At 36.2% G+C, this 16497-nt stretch overlaps 1 protein-coding gene across 1 annotated transcript; it reads right to left on the bottom strand.

Annotated features, from left to right (window-relative positions):
* Nucleotides 1–1511: 1511 nt before the first annotated feature.
* Nucleotides 1512–15752, bottom strand: CLEC9A (C-type lectin domain containing 9A). The gene is made up of 6 exons (XM_046013947.1): nt 14677–15752; nt 12683–12763; nt 6754–6900; nt 4717–4868; nt 3142–3257; nt 1512–2466 (listed from the first exon to the last, which is right to left on the bottom strand). Exons 1-6 carry the CDS (start codon nt 14765–14767, stop codon nt 2337–2339), a joined length of 717 nt encoding a protein of 238 aa, XP_045869903.1. The 5' UTR covers nt 14768–15752; the 3' UTR covers nt 1512–2336.
* Between the last annotated feature and the right edge of the window lie 745 nt (nt 15753–16497).

The following is a 16497-nucleotide window of genomic DNA, read 5'->3' as shown; positions in this document are numbered from 1 at the left end:
GGTTCATTTAAATGATTTCCACTGTCTCCGTGAATTGGGTTTTACTTTATTTTAGTGGTGTCCTTTATCAAAAAGAAAGATGAGACTCCAATATGTAGCTCAACTACTCCTTGTGAAAATTTGAAAGATTAAATAAAATTATATTGAATTTAGCAGGTATTGAATGAGAATTTACCATGTAGTAAGTTATTCCAAGGAAGGCAAGTGGTAGAAAAGTAATATAATAATAATTAGTGAATTTTTCTTCTTATGGATCATAAGATACTTTCATATCTCCTGTCTCTTGGGAAAAGCTAAGCTATGTCCAAGGAGCCTCCAGACCTAAGAGACAGATTTCTATAGCTTCATTTGAGGAGATTCATTAACTTTAAAGCAGATATTTTATGTATAAGCTTTACCTTCTCAATATTCCTGTAACATGAGCAGGAAAAAGGGTCATTTTTATCTGGTCTACATCTCCAGATGCCTAGAAATGACTGGTGATTTACTCTAGATAATAGTAGCGAGCACTGATATAGCATCAAACTCTAAGAAAGGTACTATTCTTAGCAATTAACATATATTCATACATTAATATTCAACCAATATTTTGAGATAAATTCTATTATTATTTTTACAATGAAGAAATTGAGGCACAGAGAGATACAGTTGCAAGTGTTGCAGTGTTACTTCTCAGAAAAAGACATCCAGACGGCCCACAGACACATGAAAAGGTGTTCAACATCACTCATCACCAGGGAAATGCAAACCAAATCACAATGAGATATCACTTCACACCTGTCAGAATGACTAAGATAAAAAACTCAAGAAACAACAAGCAAGAAACAACAAGCATTAGTGAGGATGTGGAGAGAAAAGGAATCCTTGTGTGTTGTTGGTGGGAATGCCCACTGGCACAGTCAGCATGGAAAACAGTATGGACATTCCTCAGAACCTTTAAAAATGGAAATACCCTACGATCCTGTAATCACATTACTGGCTACTTACCCCCCAAATCAATAAACATTAATTCAAAGGGTTACATGTACCCCTATTTACTACAGCATTATTTACTATAGCCAAGATATTGAGGCAGCCCAAGTGTCTGTCAATGATAAACAGGTGGAGAGGTGATACACCCCCCCCAACACACACATACATACCACACACTGGAATATTACTCAGCCATAAAAAAGAATGAAATCTTGCCATTTGCAATGACACAGATGGAGCTAAAGAGTATAATGCTAAGTGAAATAAGTCAGAGAAAGACAAATACCATATGATCTAGCTCATATGTGGAATTTCAGGAGCAAACGAGCAAAGGAAAAAACAAAAGGAGAAACAAACTAAGAAACACACTGAACTACAGAGAACAAACTGATGGTTACCAGAGGGGAGGTGGGTAGGGGGAATGGGTGAAATGGGTGATGGAAATTAAGGAGGGTACTTCTGATGAGCACTGGGGGATGTAGGGAATTGTTGAATCATTATATTTTACACCTGAAACTAATATCACGCTGTGTGTTAATTATGCTGGAATTAAAATTAAAAACTAAGAAAAAAAAAGTGCTAGAGTGTTAACTTTGAGACTCTCATCCTGAGCCCTTTGATTTGTGAGTGGTGAGGATGGTCAGTGAGAGGGAGGAAGAAAGTTCACGGCTGTCTTTTACTGGAGATGCACTGGTATCAGCAGCCTGGCTATTCCTTCCACTTATATGAAGTTCACGTGTCCAGCAGAATTCTGCAGTCCTAAAAAAGTATTGTCTTACTAGCAGCAGATAACTGCCTGTCTTCCTTCTAATTTGAAAATCCATATCTCTGTCTGACCATCCTACCAGTTCGATAACAGAAAATGTATAGAAAATCTGGCAAATCTGGCAGGTAGAGACTTTAAAAGAACACATTTATTTATTTATTTTAAAAGAAAAGAACAACATCCAAAAAAAAAAAAAAAAAGAAAAGAAAAGAAAAACCAGTCAGCTAGAAATGCATTTCCTCCCCCTTATAGGTTTTTATGTGGAGTTTATAGTCATTCTAGACTAGGAAAAAAAAAAAAAAGCAAGCAAGCACAAAGAAATTATTTTTCTTCAGTTTGTTCTCAACCTTTCAGGATTTTGTCCTCTGAAGCTATAAATTGGTTTTATTCTTGGCAATTTAAACAATATCAATTGAAGTTCTGGAAAGTATTGAAGAAAATTGCCAAGTGTAAATATAGAGATAGGTTTTGAGTCCCAGGTAGGTAGTATAGCCCACACATAGGTTCACTTCTGCATCCGCTTTATGGAATTTTGTGGCAGGTTTTCCAATGTCCTGTTTCAACATATCATAATAGATTTCTCCCAGTACAATTTCTTTCAGATAGAGGATCTTAACGCATACTTCTCACAGATAAAATATTTCCAATTGCTGCAGTTAGTGGAAGAAAGGAACTTGTCCTTGAGATATCCACAGAGCTGGTCAGTTGATTGGAGTGTCTGTGGCGATCTGGAGAAGTAATTCAGTGAATCTGACATTAGGTAGGGGGCTTACAGTGTTGTTCTTGGGGATAATGATGAGAGGTGGGTAGCTTTTTGTTTCATTTTGTTTTAATATGGTACTCTCCTGTGGCACCCTCCTTCTTCAGTAATAGAGATGTTTTTGCTCAATAAAAATGTTAACATAATATTAAAAAAGCCCTCATATTAAAGAAAATAGATCCACAAAAATAGACTCTAGCTTAGGATCTCTTTACTGACTTAATTCTCAAAACACGAAAGCACCTAATTCTGTTCACTAATCTCCCTAGCTCTATCTAAGAAGCTTAATAGGGAAAAATAAATAAATAAAAGTAAAAAGCTTAAAAAGGAAATGTCTTAATACTTACCACAATTTCTTTCCCTGAGCACTCACTAGCCATTAAATAATATACAGGAAACATCTGTGATAATTATACTGTTGATTCAGATTCTCAAGTTTTGATGTGAATGTGCTAGAGATTAATGGCAGCATGGCCAAAGAGTAGGAAGACTTGGAAGCCTCAGTTTTGACTGCAATCAAAAGCCTGTGTAATTATCATGCTGACTATGTCTTCTGGAGAAAATCTGAGGTATAAAATAAAATAAACTTTGGAATTCCCTCATGTTTCTTCTTTTTCTTGTAATATTTCTCTCAGACACTTACAGGGAAGGAGGGGAGCCATCTTTCCAAAGCCAAGGTCTGCTGAGTCCATCATGAGACAGCTCCACCCAGTAATCATAGCCTTTTTTGACATTACTCAGGCTGTCAGTGATAAAGACCTAGAAGAAACAAGACCTAACAGTGAACTGAGGGGAAAACAAAGGCAAACTACCATGAAATATAAAGTGTGGCATTTTGCCTAGACAGACAGAAATGGGAACTTGAGAGGTGGAGACCAAGACAGAGGGTTTTAAAAGAAGTGATACCTTTTATAGATTTTTTTTTATTGCCATATAATAGGTGCAGTGTTAAGGACTATACAGAAAATAGGCATCTGGTATTAAAATAATCTTAACAGATTCAGAGTTTGGCAGATAATATATGTGAAAACAAGTGTTATACTGATTCCCTATCAGGAAAAGTAAAAACATCCTTGACATCTTAGACCACATAGATCATTCTTTCCCAGTATACTTCAACATGAGAAATAGTTGAGGATATTCCAGAAGCAAATTAACTGTAGGCATATTTTGTTAGAAAAACCATTATTAGAGGCACCTGGGTGGCTCAGTGGGTTAAAGCCTCTGCCTTTGGCTCAGGTTATGATTTCAGGGTCCTGGGATCGAGCCTCACATCGGGCTCTCTGCTCGGCAGGGAGCCTGCTTCCTTCCTCTCTCTCTGCCTGCCTCTCTGCCTACTTGTGATCTCTGTCAAATAAACAAATAAAATCTCAAAAAAAATGAAAAAACATTATTGCCTTTTGTCACCAAATTTGCACAGAAAAAATAGTATAAACCTATAATTGTTGTAAGTCCAAGTTGCCTTGGTTTACTGCATATCCTTAACATACCCTTAAAGACTTTTATTTATTTATAAATAAAAGAGCCACCCAGGAGCTCCCTTAACATACCCTTAAATTGTTCTGTCATTATTTTTTGAAAAATGAACTTTAATTATTGAGTATAGCAAGCATACATTTTTAATAGGGCCAGAAATGTGTAACTGTATATTCTATTTCACACACATTTAGGGGTAAAATGATTTCAGGAAAACTCTTTTTGCTTGTTAAGATGTTAGTAAAGTAGACAATGTCAATTAAACATTTCGTTTACCAATGCTTATTCTTATAGACCTCACCATTTCATGACATCACTTCCCTTTCTATACTTCTGCTTTTCTTTTAATAACAAAATTTTATGGTTGTTACACTTCCCTACAGTGCTGAAAATAACAAATTTAAAACATATACAAAGTTGTAATATAGGTATATTTTAGAGTGGATTAGCAAGCAACAAAATGGTATTCCCCTTGCCCTCTATCCTTTTTCATTAAAAAGGGACATACAACTAATATATTTCCCTTAATCTGGATAACTTCCTATATGTTTGTTTGTCCAATTAAAAGGAAAACAACCCTCGGTAATTCCTACTTTGTCTCTTTTAAACACTTATTATATATATATTAAATATAGTTTTGTTATAGAATATTAAGAAATCCTGTCTAATTAGAACCAGCCCTTTCTTTTAATGTATATCAGGGTATTTTCAGAATGATATGAAACCATAAGAGGGTGCTTACCATTTCTTCTTTGCTGTCTATTTGCAGAAGATTGGAACCCTCCTTCAAACAGTCCTCTTTACTGGTGTGCCAAAATTTCCAGTTTTCAAAGACACGGTAACAACTTCCTCCATTCTGAATCCACTTGTTTGGACAAGGGTTGCAGTTATGGGCTTTGAATAGAAACATTTTACTTTATTAAAGTTATTATAAAAATATTAGTAGCGCATCTCCTCAAAGGCAACCTTTCTCACCCCCAGTGAAGGTGAACATTGTAACCAAATGGGTCAGATAAGTTGGTCCTTACCATGGAAAGATTTATATATTTCCAACTGCAATAAGCCTGTAAGAATTAGTTTAAGATAAAATTAATTTCAGAATATCTTATCCCAAATGGCTCCTTTTTATACAATTGAACTGATTATTCTATTTTTATAAATCTTTCCCCTCTTTAAGCTTATGTTAGGTATAGTCTTCATTATTTGTTTATTTCTTCATGTCTGTTACTCTTACTGGCCCAATTTAGTTGGAATATATACTGGACCACTATGCAAGCTGATAATAAGTTTCAAGTTGATGTGTAAATTCTGAGAGTTATACATGAAAATGTTTCCTATAGAAAGGACAGGAACACCAGTGTACTTTGAGGACTGATTTGAAAATATGTGGGTGAGGAAAATTGAAGAAAATCATAAGTGACCAATAAGCTTTTTCAGGACTTGGATGTAACTTAGAAGTAAGCCATATTGTTTAATCAGCTTTATGAAAGCTGTCTTAAGAAAGAATGTATTCACAGAAGAATTGTGCTCAAGACTATAAAAGAGGGACCAAAAAGCAAGAACTTGACCAAGTGTTTCTTGCACAGAGGGAAAGACACTGAAATTGCCAGAAGTCTAGTTTTGACAGAAAGGCCTTCTACTTAAGGTCACAAATAGTTTGTTATCAGTGTCCAGGGCCCAAAAGTTGAGTCATTTAAAGCTTCTCAATATCTTTTGTTTGGAATCTATGCTAATCAGTGTCTTGACTAGTGTTACAGCAAGACTGGTGTTGACAAAAGCAGCTTAAATGTTGGAGGACATATTAGATTTGTAGTTCTCCAAAATGGTTATTACCATTGTCTTAAGGTTGATGGCTCAGAGGTAGAGCTAATTCATGCTTGCCAAAGCCTGCTATATTTAAAAACACTGTTGGGCACCCAGTGATTCTGTAAACATTTATTTGACTAAATTTCAGCCAGGAGGTGGTTTTTTGAGCTCTCTTATTGGTGATAATTTAAATGATATCCACTATAGGGATAATTAATGTCAATTAAGTAACCACAGAATACATGACAAACTATACCACACATAGAAATAAGGCTGTTTTAGGTTTAAGATTCTAGTAAGAGATGTAAAAGATAAAAACTGAAGTAACTTTATAGAATTTTTAAAAATAGTTGAACCCTGCATTATTATAATGTTATGGTAAATACTCTGATTTTTAAAAAATGATTTTTCTTCTCAAAGAGATACCTAAATTTGAATCTAAAGCAGTGTTTAAACTAAGCATATTGAATAATTTAGAACTATAATTAAAAATATACTTATAACTTTGATTGGATAAAACATAAAATGCTGCTTTAAAAAAAAAATCCGGGGGTGCCTGGGTGGCTCAGTCTTTAAGCATCTGCTTTTGGCTCTGGTCATGATCCCCAGGGTCCTAGAATCAAGTCACCCGCTTGTGTTCCTTCTCTCATTCCCTCTCTCGCTCTCTCTATTAACTAAATAAATAAAATCTTTTAAAAAAACCCAATCTGCTAATCCTACACATTTCCCTTTGAAATTTGTATGATTCTAAATTTGCATTTCTTGAGACCTCAGTATTTTTGACATACTAATGAAATATATAAATATATATTTTAAAAAATTGAACTGGAGTGTGGATCAAAATTATGTCCCTCCTAATTTTAAAATTCTGTCTGCAATTTTGCAGACAATAAAATGTGTGCCACTGTTTCTTTTGAGGAATGGGTGCCTGCGTTTGTATCTGCACAGTGAAAGCTGGTTATGTATCAATTACCTGAACTGAAAGACTTTTGCCTCAAGGTTTGGCAACATTTCATCTGAAGGTTGTAGTTTCTCTTCCATTGCGTGAAGTTGGACAGTTCTCTGTCCTGACGGAGGAGTTTTTCTTGCTGCTTCATTGCAATAGTGGACACCTGGAACACTTCAAACGATAAATGACAATCATTCTCAATTAAAAATTCTGACAAATTAGAACAAAGTAATTCTTCTATACAGACTAAGGACAACTACAAATTATTATTTTTGTGACTTCAATTTGCATTAAGGTTTTGTTTAAAATTTACACTGTTCAAGCATCAAAACTTTGGGGTGTCTGGGTGGCTCCATCGGTTAAGCCTCTGCCTTCAGCTCAAGTTTTGATCCTGGGGACTTGGGATCTAGCCCCTCCCAGGGGATCTGCTTCTCCTTTTCCCTCTGTCACTCTTCCCTGCTTGTGCTCGCTCTCAAATAAATAAGTAAAATCTTTTTTTTTTTTTAATTTAAAAAAAGAATTAAAAACTTCAAAGGATATAGAGCAAAAAACCCCTTTGCCTTCCAGATGCACCCAACTCCTCTCCCCCAGCATGGTCAATTTACCCATTTCTTTTTAATTCTTCCACACATATTCTGAATTTTACAAGTGAATGAATATAAAATGCCTCCTCTTTATACAAACAGTAATGGTCTATGTAAACGGTTTTTCACATTTTCATATTTCATATTTTACTACTTAAAATATATTTTGGACATAATTCCATCTCACTGTATAAAGAGCTTTCTCAATCTTTCATTCTAACTTTAGCAGATTCAATTGACTTACGTTAGTCATTCCCTACTGACTTTTTTTTAAAGATTTTATTTATTTGACAGAGATCACAAGTAGGCAGAGAAGCAGGCAGAGAGAGGGGGGAAGCAGGCTCCTCCCTGAGCAGAGAGCCAGACGGGGGGCTCGATCCTAGGACCTGAGACCATGACCCGAGCCAAAGGCAGAGGCTTAACCCACTGAGCCACCCAGGCGCCCCCCTACTGACTTTTAGACTACTTGTAATCCTTTGGTGTTCCAAAAATAAATACTATAATAAAGAACCTTAGTCACACATAATTTCACACATATGTAAGTATATTTTTAAGAAAAGTTGCCAGGTCAAAGTTTATATGCATTTAAATTGTATTAGGTATTTCCAAATTATCCTCCATATAAGTTGCTGCAGATGGTATTTCAATATTATTTGAATTTGCATTTCCCTTTTTATGCTTGGTTTTGAAACTTTTTCTCATACATAGAAATGTTAGTTGCATTTCCTTTTCTATGAACTGTATAATTATATGTAATTACATAATTTTTTTCATTGCATTTCTAGTCTTTCTGTTATTGTTTTATACAATAAAGATATTATGCTGTGAGAATTTATTGGAGCAGGACTGGGATCAGCATGCATAGTGTTTCTAAGTTCCTGCCTCTTAGTTTTCTAAAGTTCCTGCCTGACACTGACCTCTGGACAAGGTGTGAGGTATATTGATTAATAGTGTAGCTTTGTAATCATCAGTCTGAGGACTTTTTGGTCAGATGATACTAGCTTGTCAGCTTTGTTTACTGATGACGCATGACTGATGATTTGCCCCTGGTTACAATGAGATCCTGAGCAGGCTGTGCCATCGAAGCTGGTTACCTGGAAGAAATATGCCTGTGTGGGGACATCTGGGAGGGTCAGTAGGTTAAGCATCTGCCTTGGGCTTAGGTCACGATCCCAGCATCCTAGAATCAAGTCCCACATTGGGCTCCTTGCTCAGCCGGGAGCCTGACTCTCCCTCTGCCTGCCCGCCATTCCCCTCTGCTTATGCTCTCTCTCTCTGATAAATAAATATGTAAATAAAATCTTTAAAAAAAGAAGAAGAAGATAAAAAGAAATATACCGATGTGGTCAGCATAATATAAAAACTACCAAGCAAGATTCCATTTTGGGCTCTCTGCTACCAGAGTGTTTAGTGCACATACATATCAGTGGTTCCTGACTCGAGAGAAATTGTGTCCTGAGAAAATAGTTACAGAGGGAGGACAAAGTACTTCTCTGTACCTGGACTCTCCAGACCATACCCTTACTTTAATGCGGTTCTTAAACTGCATCCTTTTTTTGTAATAAACTATAAATTTGTAAGCATTGTCATTTCAGGTCCTGGGAATCTTCTTTAGCAACCGATCCTGTTTTGTTTAACTGATGTTAGTGCACTTACATTTAATGGGTAAGGTTAGCTTATGCATGATATGAGCCACAAGTTTCCCAGTGTGTCTTTTGACTTTGTTTGTTGTAGTTCACCCTATATACATCAGATGCTTTTTGGGTCATTTTGAGTAAAAGTCTTACACATGAGATTATACTTTTCACAAGTATATTTTCACTTTCATATTTTGATGTAGCTGGAATTTATTTTGTTGGAATTTATGAGGTATGACTTCCAAGTTTTTCCCCCAGATGGCGACATTGTGGTCTCAAATCATATACTGAATAACCCCTTTCTCATTCTCTTTTAATTGCCATCTTTAGCTTACCTCTACTTTCCAATAAACTAGTTTGATATATTTCTATTGTTTTCATGATATTCAATCCACCTGCTTATCTATTCCTAGGTCAGTACCACATAGACTTCATTATTTTAGACTTATAATTTATTTCAATATTCGGTAAGGCCAGGCCTCCCATTTTCATATTATTTTTATGGTTTTTGGAGTTCTTTCCTTATAAGTCAGTTCTTTTTTTTTAAGATTTTTAAAAAATTAATTTATTTGACAGAGAGAGAGTACAGGTAGGTGTAGAGGGAGAAGCAGGCTCCCCACTGAGCAGGGAACCCGATGCAGGGCTCCATCCCAGGACCCCATAATCATTACCTGAGTGGAAGGCAGATACTTAACCAACTGAATCATCCAGATGCCCCAAGTCAGTTATTTTTATTTATTTATTTATTTTTTAAAGATTTTATTTATTTATTTGACAGACAGAGATCACAAGTAGGCAGAGAGGCAGGGAGAGAGAGAGGAAGGGAAGCAGGCTCCCAGCCGAGCAGAGATCCCAATGTGGGGCTCATTGCGGGGCTCGATCCCAGGATCCTGGGATCATGGCCTGAGCCGAAGGCAGAGACTTTAACACACTGAGCCACCCAGGCACCCCCAAGTCAGTTCTTTTTAAAAAATCATTTTATACAGGGGCGCCTGGGTGGCTCAGTGGATTAAGCCGCTGCCTTCGGCTCAGGTCATGATCTCAGGGTCCTGGGGTCGAGCCCCACACTGGGTTCTCTGCTTCGCAGGGAGCCTGGTTCCTCCTCTCTCTCTGCCTGTCTCTCTGCCTACTAGTGATCTCTCTCTCTGTCAAATAAATAAATAAAATCTTTAAAAAAAATCACTTTATACAACATTTATTCCTATTCTATTAAATATTTTTCTTAATATGGATATTGATTTTCCTTGAACCTATAGCTTAATGTTTTCAATCAATTTTGGAAAATATTCATCCAGTAAATTTTTTTCATATAAATATCTTGCTTTTTTTCTTTTTAATTTAATTATTTTATTAACATATAATGTATTATTTGTCCCAGAGGTACAGGTTTATGAATCGTCAGGCCTACACATTTCACAGCACTTACCATAGCACATACCCTCCCCAATATCCATAACCCAACTCATCCAGTAAGCCTTAAAATAATACTACTTTTGTCTAACTCTATCTTCTACCTTGAGGTCTGCTATTACACTTATACTAATCTTTTCAATATGCTCTAGGACTCTTTCCCTCTTTTCTGTATTTTGCTCAGGAGCTATAGACAATGGGTGGTTATGCCTTATCCATCTGTGGATGGTTCAAGTAATCCCAGCTGCTAGTGGCTTGGGTTATGTTCCTTCTTAGCAAAAGGTTGGATGTAACCAGAGTGGAGAGTAAGAGATCGATATTATTTATTTGATTCTATTTATAATCTGGCATGTTTGGAGATTTCCTTTTAGGAATTTGAAGTATTATTTTAAAATTTTGAATTTTGATGAACTTTTTCTAGATAAACTATATATATATATATATATATATATATATATATATACTCAAGGTTATTGTTGTTTTGTTTATTACTATCTGAAAAGGTTGTAATACATAAAACTGTAATAAACTGGAAAAAAGGAAACGATACTTCTCTTTAGTTTTCCCTTATATGGGAAGCAATGTACTTTACTGGTGTTGGACTTATAATCAATTTGCAACAAGTGAGGAATATAGATTAAACAATATATTTACTTAGGGGATTGTAAGACAAATGTTTTTATTAAAGTCCCCCAAATAAAGCGCTTATTATATGATGTTATATGATATATCTAATTGTTGGATTAAGAAAATGGAAAAGAGGGACGCCTGGGTGGCTCAGTGGGTTGAAGCCTCTGCCTTAGGCTCAGGTCATGATCTCAGGGTCCTGGGTCCAGCCACACATGAGGGTCTCTGCTCAGCAGGAGGCCTGCTTCCCCCTCTCCCTCTTCCTACTTATGATCTCTTGGTCAAATAAATAAATAAATATTTAAAAAAAAGAAAGAAAGAAAATAAAAAAGACTAGTAAAAACAGTAGGAAAAATCTGATTTTACAGAAATTATTTTTCACTATAGTTTTTTTTAAATAGAAGGTAATTAGTATAAGTCATATGGTATGAAAAAAAAACCAAAATAGTAGAAAGAAAGCAAGAAATTACTTCTTACATTTAAACCTACCATTCAAATAACAGTTGTTAACTTTAGTTTGTATCTATTTGTATGTTAAAAAAATCTATTTTACATACAATTTTTATAAAACTATATTTTTCCATAATTGACTTTTTAATCTGCTTATTTCATGGTAAAATATTGCATAACCATATCTCCATGTTAGTAACAATAGTTCTAGAAGACTTCTTTAAATTACTGAAGTGTACTCTTTTATATCAATGTAGCATAATTGATTTTTATCAGTTATTTTATTGTCAAATATCTATGGATGCATTTTTGATAGTATATAAGACTAATTTGTAAATTAACCCATTCATTACTTTGATATCACGGTACTTTAAACAGGATATATAGATTTCATTCTTTACTCTCTGTCAAAAACATGTCCTTGTTTTTACTATGTGTATTGGATTATATACATCATATGTGGTTATATACATATAATTTAAATATTAGTATTTACCTTTCTCTTACATTGAAAATTTTCGTGGAGAAAACATTTAATATTTTTGTTGAAATGGAATGATGATTAAGATGATATAATTATTAAAAATTAAGCATGATATTTATAACTCAAAATCTACTGTCTATAACATAATCTATAACTAGCAAGGATAAGCAGTTAGTTAGGAAATTTGAAGTGAACCAGCTGCTTCTTGTTTAACACAACTCTTGTTTCTGTAACTAGCTTTACATAATAAAAGCCTCGAGAATGTTTTTGAGAATGTGTGAGATGACTCTGGCAAAAGACTGGCTTGGTAGCAATAGTATAGTCACTATACTTGAACAAAAGCCAATGGTAAAAATATTTTACATTTATGTAATAATATTTAAATGTTTTAGAAGTATTTATAACTATTAACACAAAACAAAAGAAAGCCAAAACTTTTACTAGTAGACAATTTCCAGAAATTACTAAACATTTTAAATACTTTACTTTTTGGCTAGCTTTCCATTATCCTTATCAAAATATTTTCTTCCCCCAATTTTTTCTTTGGGAGTTAAAAAATTGTTTAATAAGTACTACATCCATGAAATGGCAACATAAAAAAAAAAAAAAACCAGCAAAAAGTAAGCACTGACATTGTCACCATCTGTCCCCTTCCCCTGACCCCTTTTTTTAGTGACTTCTTCTTTGTAATGTATAATTGTGTATAAAGTATATGAAATACATGTATACAGATTATTTTGAAGATATGCTTTTGTACTTACACTTGATCCCCAAGAAAACAGAGGTTGTTACTGAGCCCACGCAGAGAATACATGAAATCACCACCACCAGACACCATGCTCCTGAACAAGGCATAGAGGCAATGACACTGAGTTAAAGAAGATGAAAGAGACGGGCCAGTGTGAAACTAGGCTCAGTGAAAGAATGAGCATTCTTACTAGAGAATCCTTGATGCCATGGGAACTGTGGTAACAGGAGAAAAGAATTCCAACTTTTTGAAATGCAAGTTATAACTTGGAATATCTTTTTTTTTAAAGATTTTATTTATTTATTTGAGAGAGTGCAAGTGCACAAGCAGGGGGAAGGAAAGGCACAGAGGGAGAAGACGACTCCCTGCTGAGCAGAGAGCCCTACTGACTGTGCGGCTTGATCATGGGATCATGACCTGCGGTGAAGGCAGATGCTCAACTGACTGAACCACCCAGGAACCCCAGAACAGCCTGGATATTGAAAGATGTCAAATCCATTAGGTTAAGTAATTTACTCCTCTCATCCTTTCATGAGGTCGTAACCTTACCAACTAGTTACATATTCCAACGATCTTTTAGAGACTATAGCAAACCAGAGTGCAGGCTTTCCTTTTTGAAAGCAGAAACACTGTGGTTCATCTCATCTCTTTTCTGTACCCCTTGAACATGATTGGTTTAGAGCTATTTCTTTTAAACATACACTTTTGAATGAGGAATACTTTTCTTCCCCCCCAGGTAATTTTGCATCTCTTCAGGAAAAAAAAAAAAAAAAAAAAGAATGTGTGACTTGTTATATTGTTAATGCTAATCAGAGAAAAAATAAAAGTTATCTTTGGATTATGTGGTAGGCTGAATGATGCTCCTGTCCCAGATGCTCACGTCCTACTCCTGGAACATGTAAATAGTACCCCATGTGACAAAAGAGACTTTAAACTGTAACTAAGTTAAGGATCTTGGGATGGCGGCATTATCCTGTTTTATCTGAGCCTTTATAAGTGAGAGGTCAGTGGTCAGGGTGCTATCTGATGAAGGAAGAGAGGTCAGTGGTCAGGGTGCTATCTGATGAAGGAAGCAGAAAGAAACTTGAAGGCATAGTGTTGCTGGCTTTGAAGATGGAAAAAGGGGCCATGAGCCAAGTGAAGCAAGAAATGCAGCTCTAGAATCTGAAAAACACGAACAAATGGATTCTCCCCGGCTAGATTTCTTGAAGGAAGGCAGCCCTGACAACACCTTGCCCAGTGAAACCTATTTTGGACTTCTGATCTTTAGAACTGTAAAATAATAAATTTATATTGTATGAATCCCCTTGGTCTGTGATAATTTATTATCAAAATAACAAGAAGCTAATAGAAAGCTTAAAGAAGAACAGCAGAATGGATCACCATAGCACACAGCTCCAGGTTGATAAGTTTTGTCAGTTTTTCAACCTGTGTTTTCTCTTTATTTCCTAGTTTTTGTCTGATAATTTTCAGGGTGTTTTATGCAGGACCTAAAATAATAAAAAATTAAAATATATAGGGTTCCTTTCATTTATCTTCCAAATCCCGAAATTCTTTGTCTTTCCAGCAGGAGAGAGGGAAAAAGCTATTATGTATTTGTCAAATCCCTTTGCACATTTACTTACTCTTCCACATCACCTCACTTTTTAATGTTATTATACAATGCACATTATCAGAAGCCTATGTGGGTTATCTCATTAGAAAAGTCACCTTGGGGGGCGCCTGGGTGGCTCAGTGGGTTGGGCCGCTGCCTTCGGCTCAGGTCATGATCTCAGGGTCCTGGGATCGAGTCCCGCATCGGGCTCTCTGCTCGGCGGGGAGCCTGCTTCCCTCTCTCTCTCTGTCTCTGCCTGCCTCTCTATCTACTTGTGATCTCTCTCTGTCAAATAAATAAATAAATAAATAAAAAATTAAAAAAAAAAAAAAAAGAAAAGTCACCTTGGGCTCATCACAGAACAGGAAACTGAGCAGAAACTTCAAAGTCTTAGACTAAAATCAGATGGTTACCTGAATATTTGGTGGAAGACAGATGTTTCTGGTAGGGGCTTGGTGTTGGGGGATCCCACTGAAGATGGGCGTATGCGTCTTCCTCCTGCATGGCTGAAATGCTGCGATAGGTAAGGCAGGCCACAGGAGAAGCTAAGACAAACAACTCCTCTTGCGGTAGAAGCAGGCTTGTGAAAGAACTGAAATTGGCTACTTCTCACATCAGTGGGAAACTATGTTTGGGTTTAAGGGATACAATAGGTGCATCTTCATCTAGAAAGTAGAAGTTTATGAAGTTTAGGCCAAAGTACAACTTGTTAAAGAAGGAAATGAGAAAAGAAACTGAACTTGAAATGGCCTCTGGTAGAATAAACTATTGCTCTGGGTTCTACATCCACGAACGTAATGTCCATGTTCGGATGTCAAAGTCTGGGCCTGATAAATGTAATTTTTTCCCTGGCTAGTGAACTTTTGATGACAACTGTACTCTAAATGAGAAGCATGAATTATTTAGCGGATAGATGGCCACTTCTGCTGCATCCTGTGACTACAGCATTAAGAAACTTGATATTTTAATCATCATTCACGTATTGGCCATTTGTTCTGATGGCCAAAGGTCATATCTTGGTAATTTATAGTTTGCAAATCTCAACAATCTGCAAAATTGCAATGTTCTCTTTTGTTTCAGTATCTTGCTAGATCAATCATTGATGACTATAACGAAGGAAAACAAATGACATACTCAAGGAATAATCTCAGGGCATTGAATCAAGACACTGTTTGTAAAGTTTAGGAAAGACTAATGGGAACAGAAAGAGGAGGTGAATTATGCATTATTCATAAGGATGTTATGACCCCTAGGCCCGAGGAGTTAAGGGGAGGGTATCTGATGCCATGACCTAAGATACAGAACATGCAGTCTTTGCCAAGCATGACATGGTAAGGAGAGAGCCAAGGGAATGAGTAGTACCCTGACCACTCTCTCCTTTCACCTTTGATTATTGCAAGTACTTCTCAATAGGTAAGTTAACTGGAAGCCGGAGGAAAGTTGCTCCAGATAGTGCTGTTCATTTGAGTTCTGCCTCCCAAGGCACAGAGTGGGGCTGAGAGGCTCTCAAGATGTAAATGGAGGGGGCACCTGGGTGGCTCAGTGGGTTAAAGCCTCTGCCTTCAGCTCAGGTCATGATCCCAGGGTCCTGGGATCGAGCTCCGCATCGGGGGTCTCTGCTCCGCAGGGAGCCTGCTTCCTCCTCTCTCTCTGCCTGCCTCTCTGCCTAGTTGTGATTTCTCTCTGTCAAATAAATAAAATATTAAAAAAAAAAAGATGTAAATGAAGAATATCCAGCAAAGTCTCCAAATGTTTCAAATGGCCTGAGATGTTGACCTGAAAAATACTGTGACGTAACTTTCTGTAGCCTTCTTTATGTATTGATTTCTACCTTGAGGACAAAAGGAGGAAGGAACATATCAAATATGCATTAAGACTAGTGTCGGGAGCACAGGAACAGAAGTTTAATGAGTTGTCAATAATTTTCAGGGGCTCTCAAATTTTATCAGCGCTAAATAGCAAGCTCAGAAAGATCTGGTTTTCTCTACTTTAGTATATTCTCTGATAATTTTCTTTGGGGGAAACACTGGGCTCTCCCAATAAAGGACTAATGTTACTTTTATTGCTTTTGATGTTTTAGATCATACCACCTGTTACTTATTATTCATTACATTCCAAGTGCTGTTTCAAAAGGCTTTTACATGAATTACTTTGACTCTCAAATCAGCTCTGTGAAGTAAGCACTATTACGAGTACATTGTAACTTAATTGCACATTGAAGAACAGAGAAGTCA

Source organism: Meles meles, chromosome 7 (genome assembly GCF_922984935.1).
Source record: "Meles meles chromosome 7, mMelMel3.1 paternal haplotype, whole genome shotgun sequence".
NCBI lineage: Eukaryota > Metazoa > Chordata > Mammalia > Carnivora > Mustelidae > Meles > Meles meles.
The sequence above is the reverse complement of the archived record's forward strand: the minus strand, read 5'-3'. Positions and strand labels throughout refer to the sequence as shown.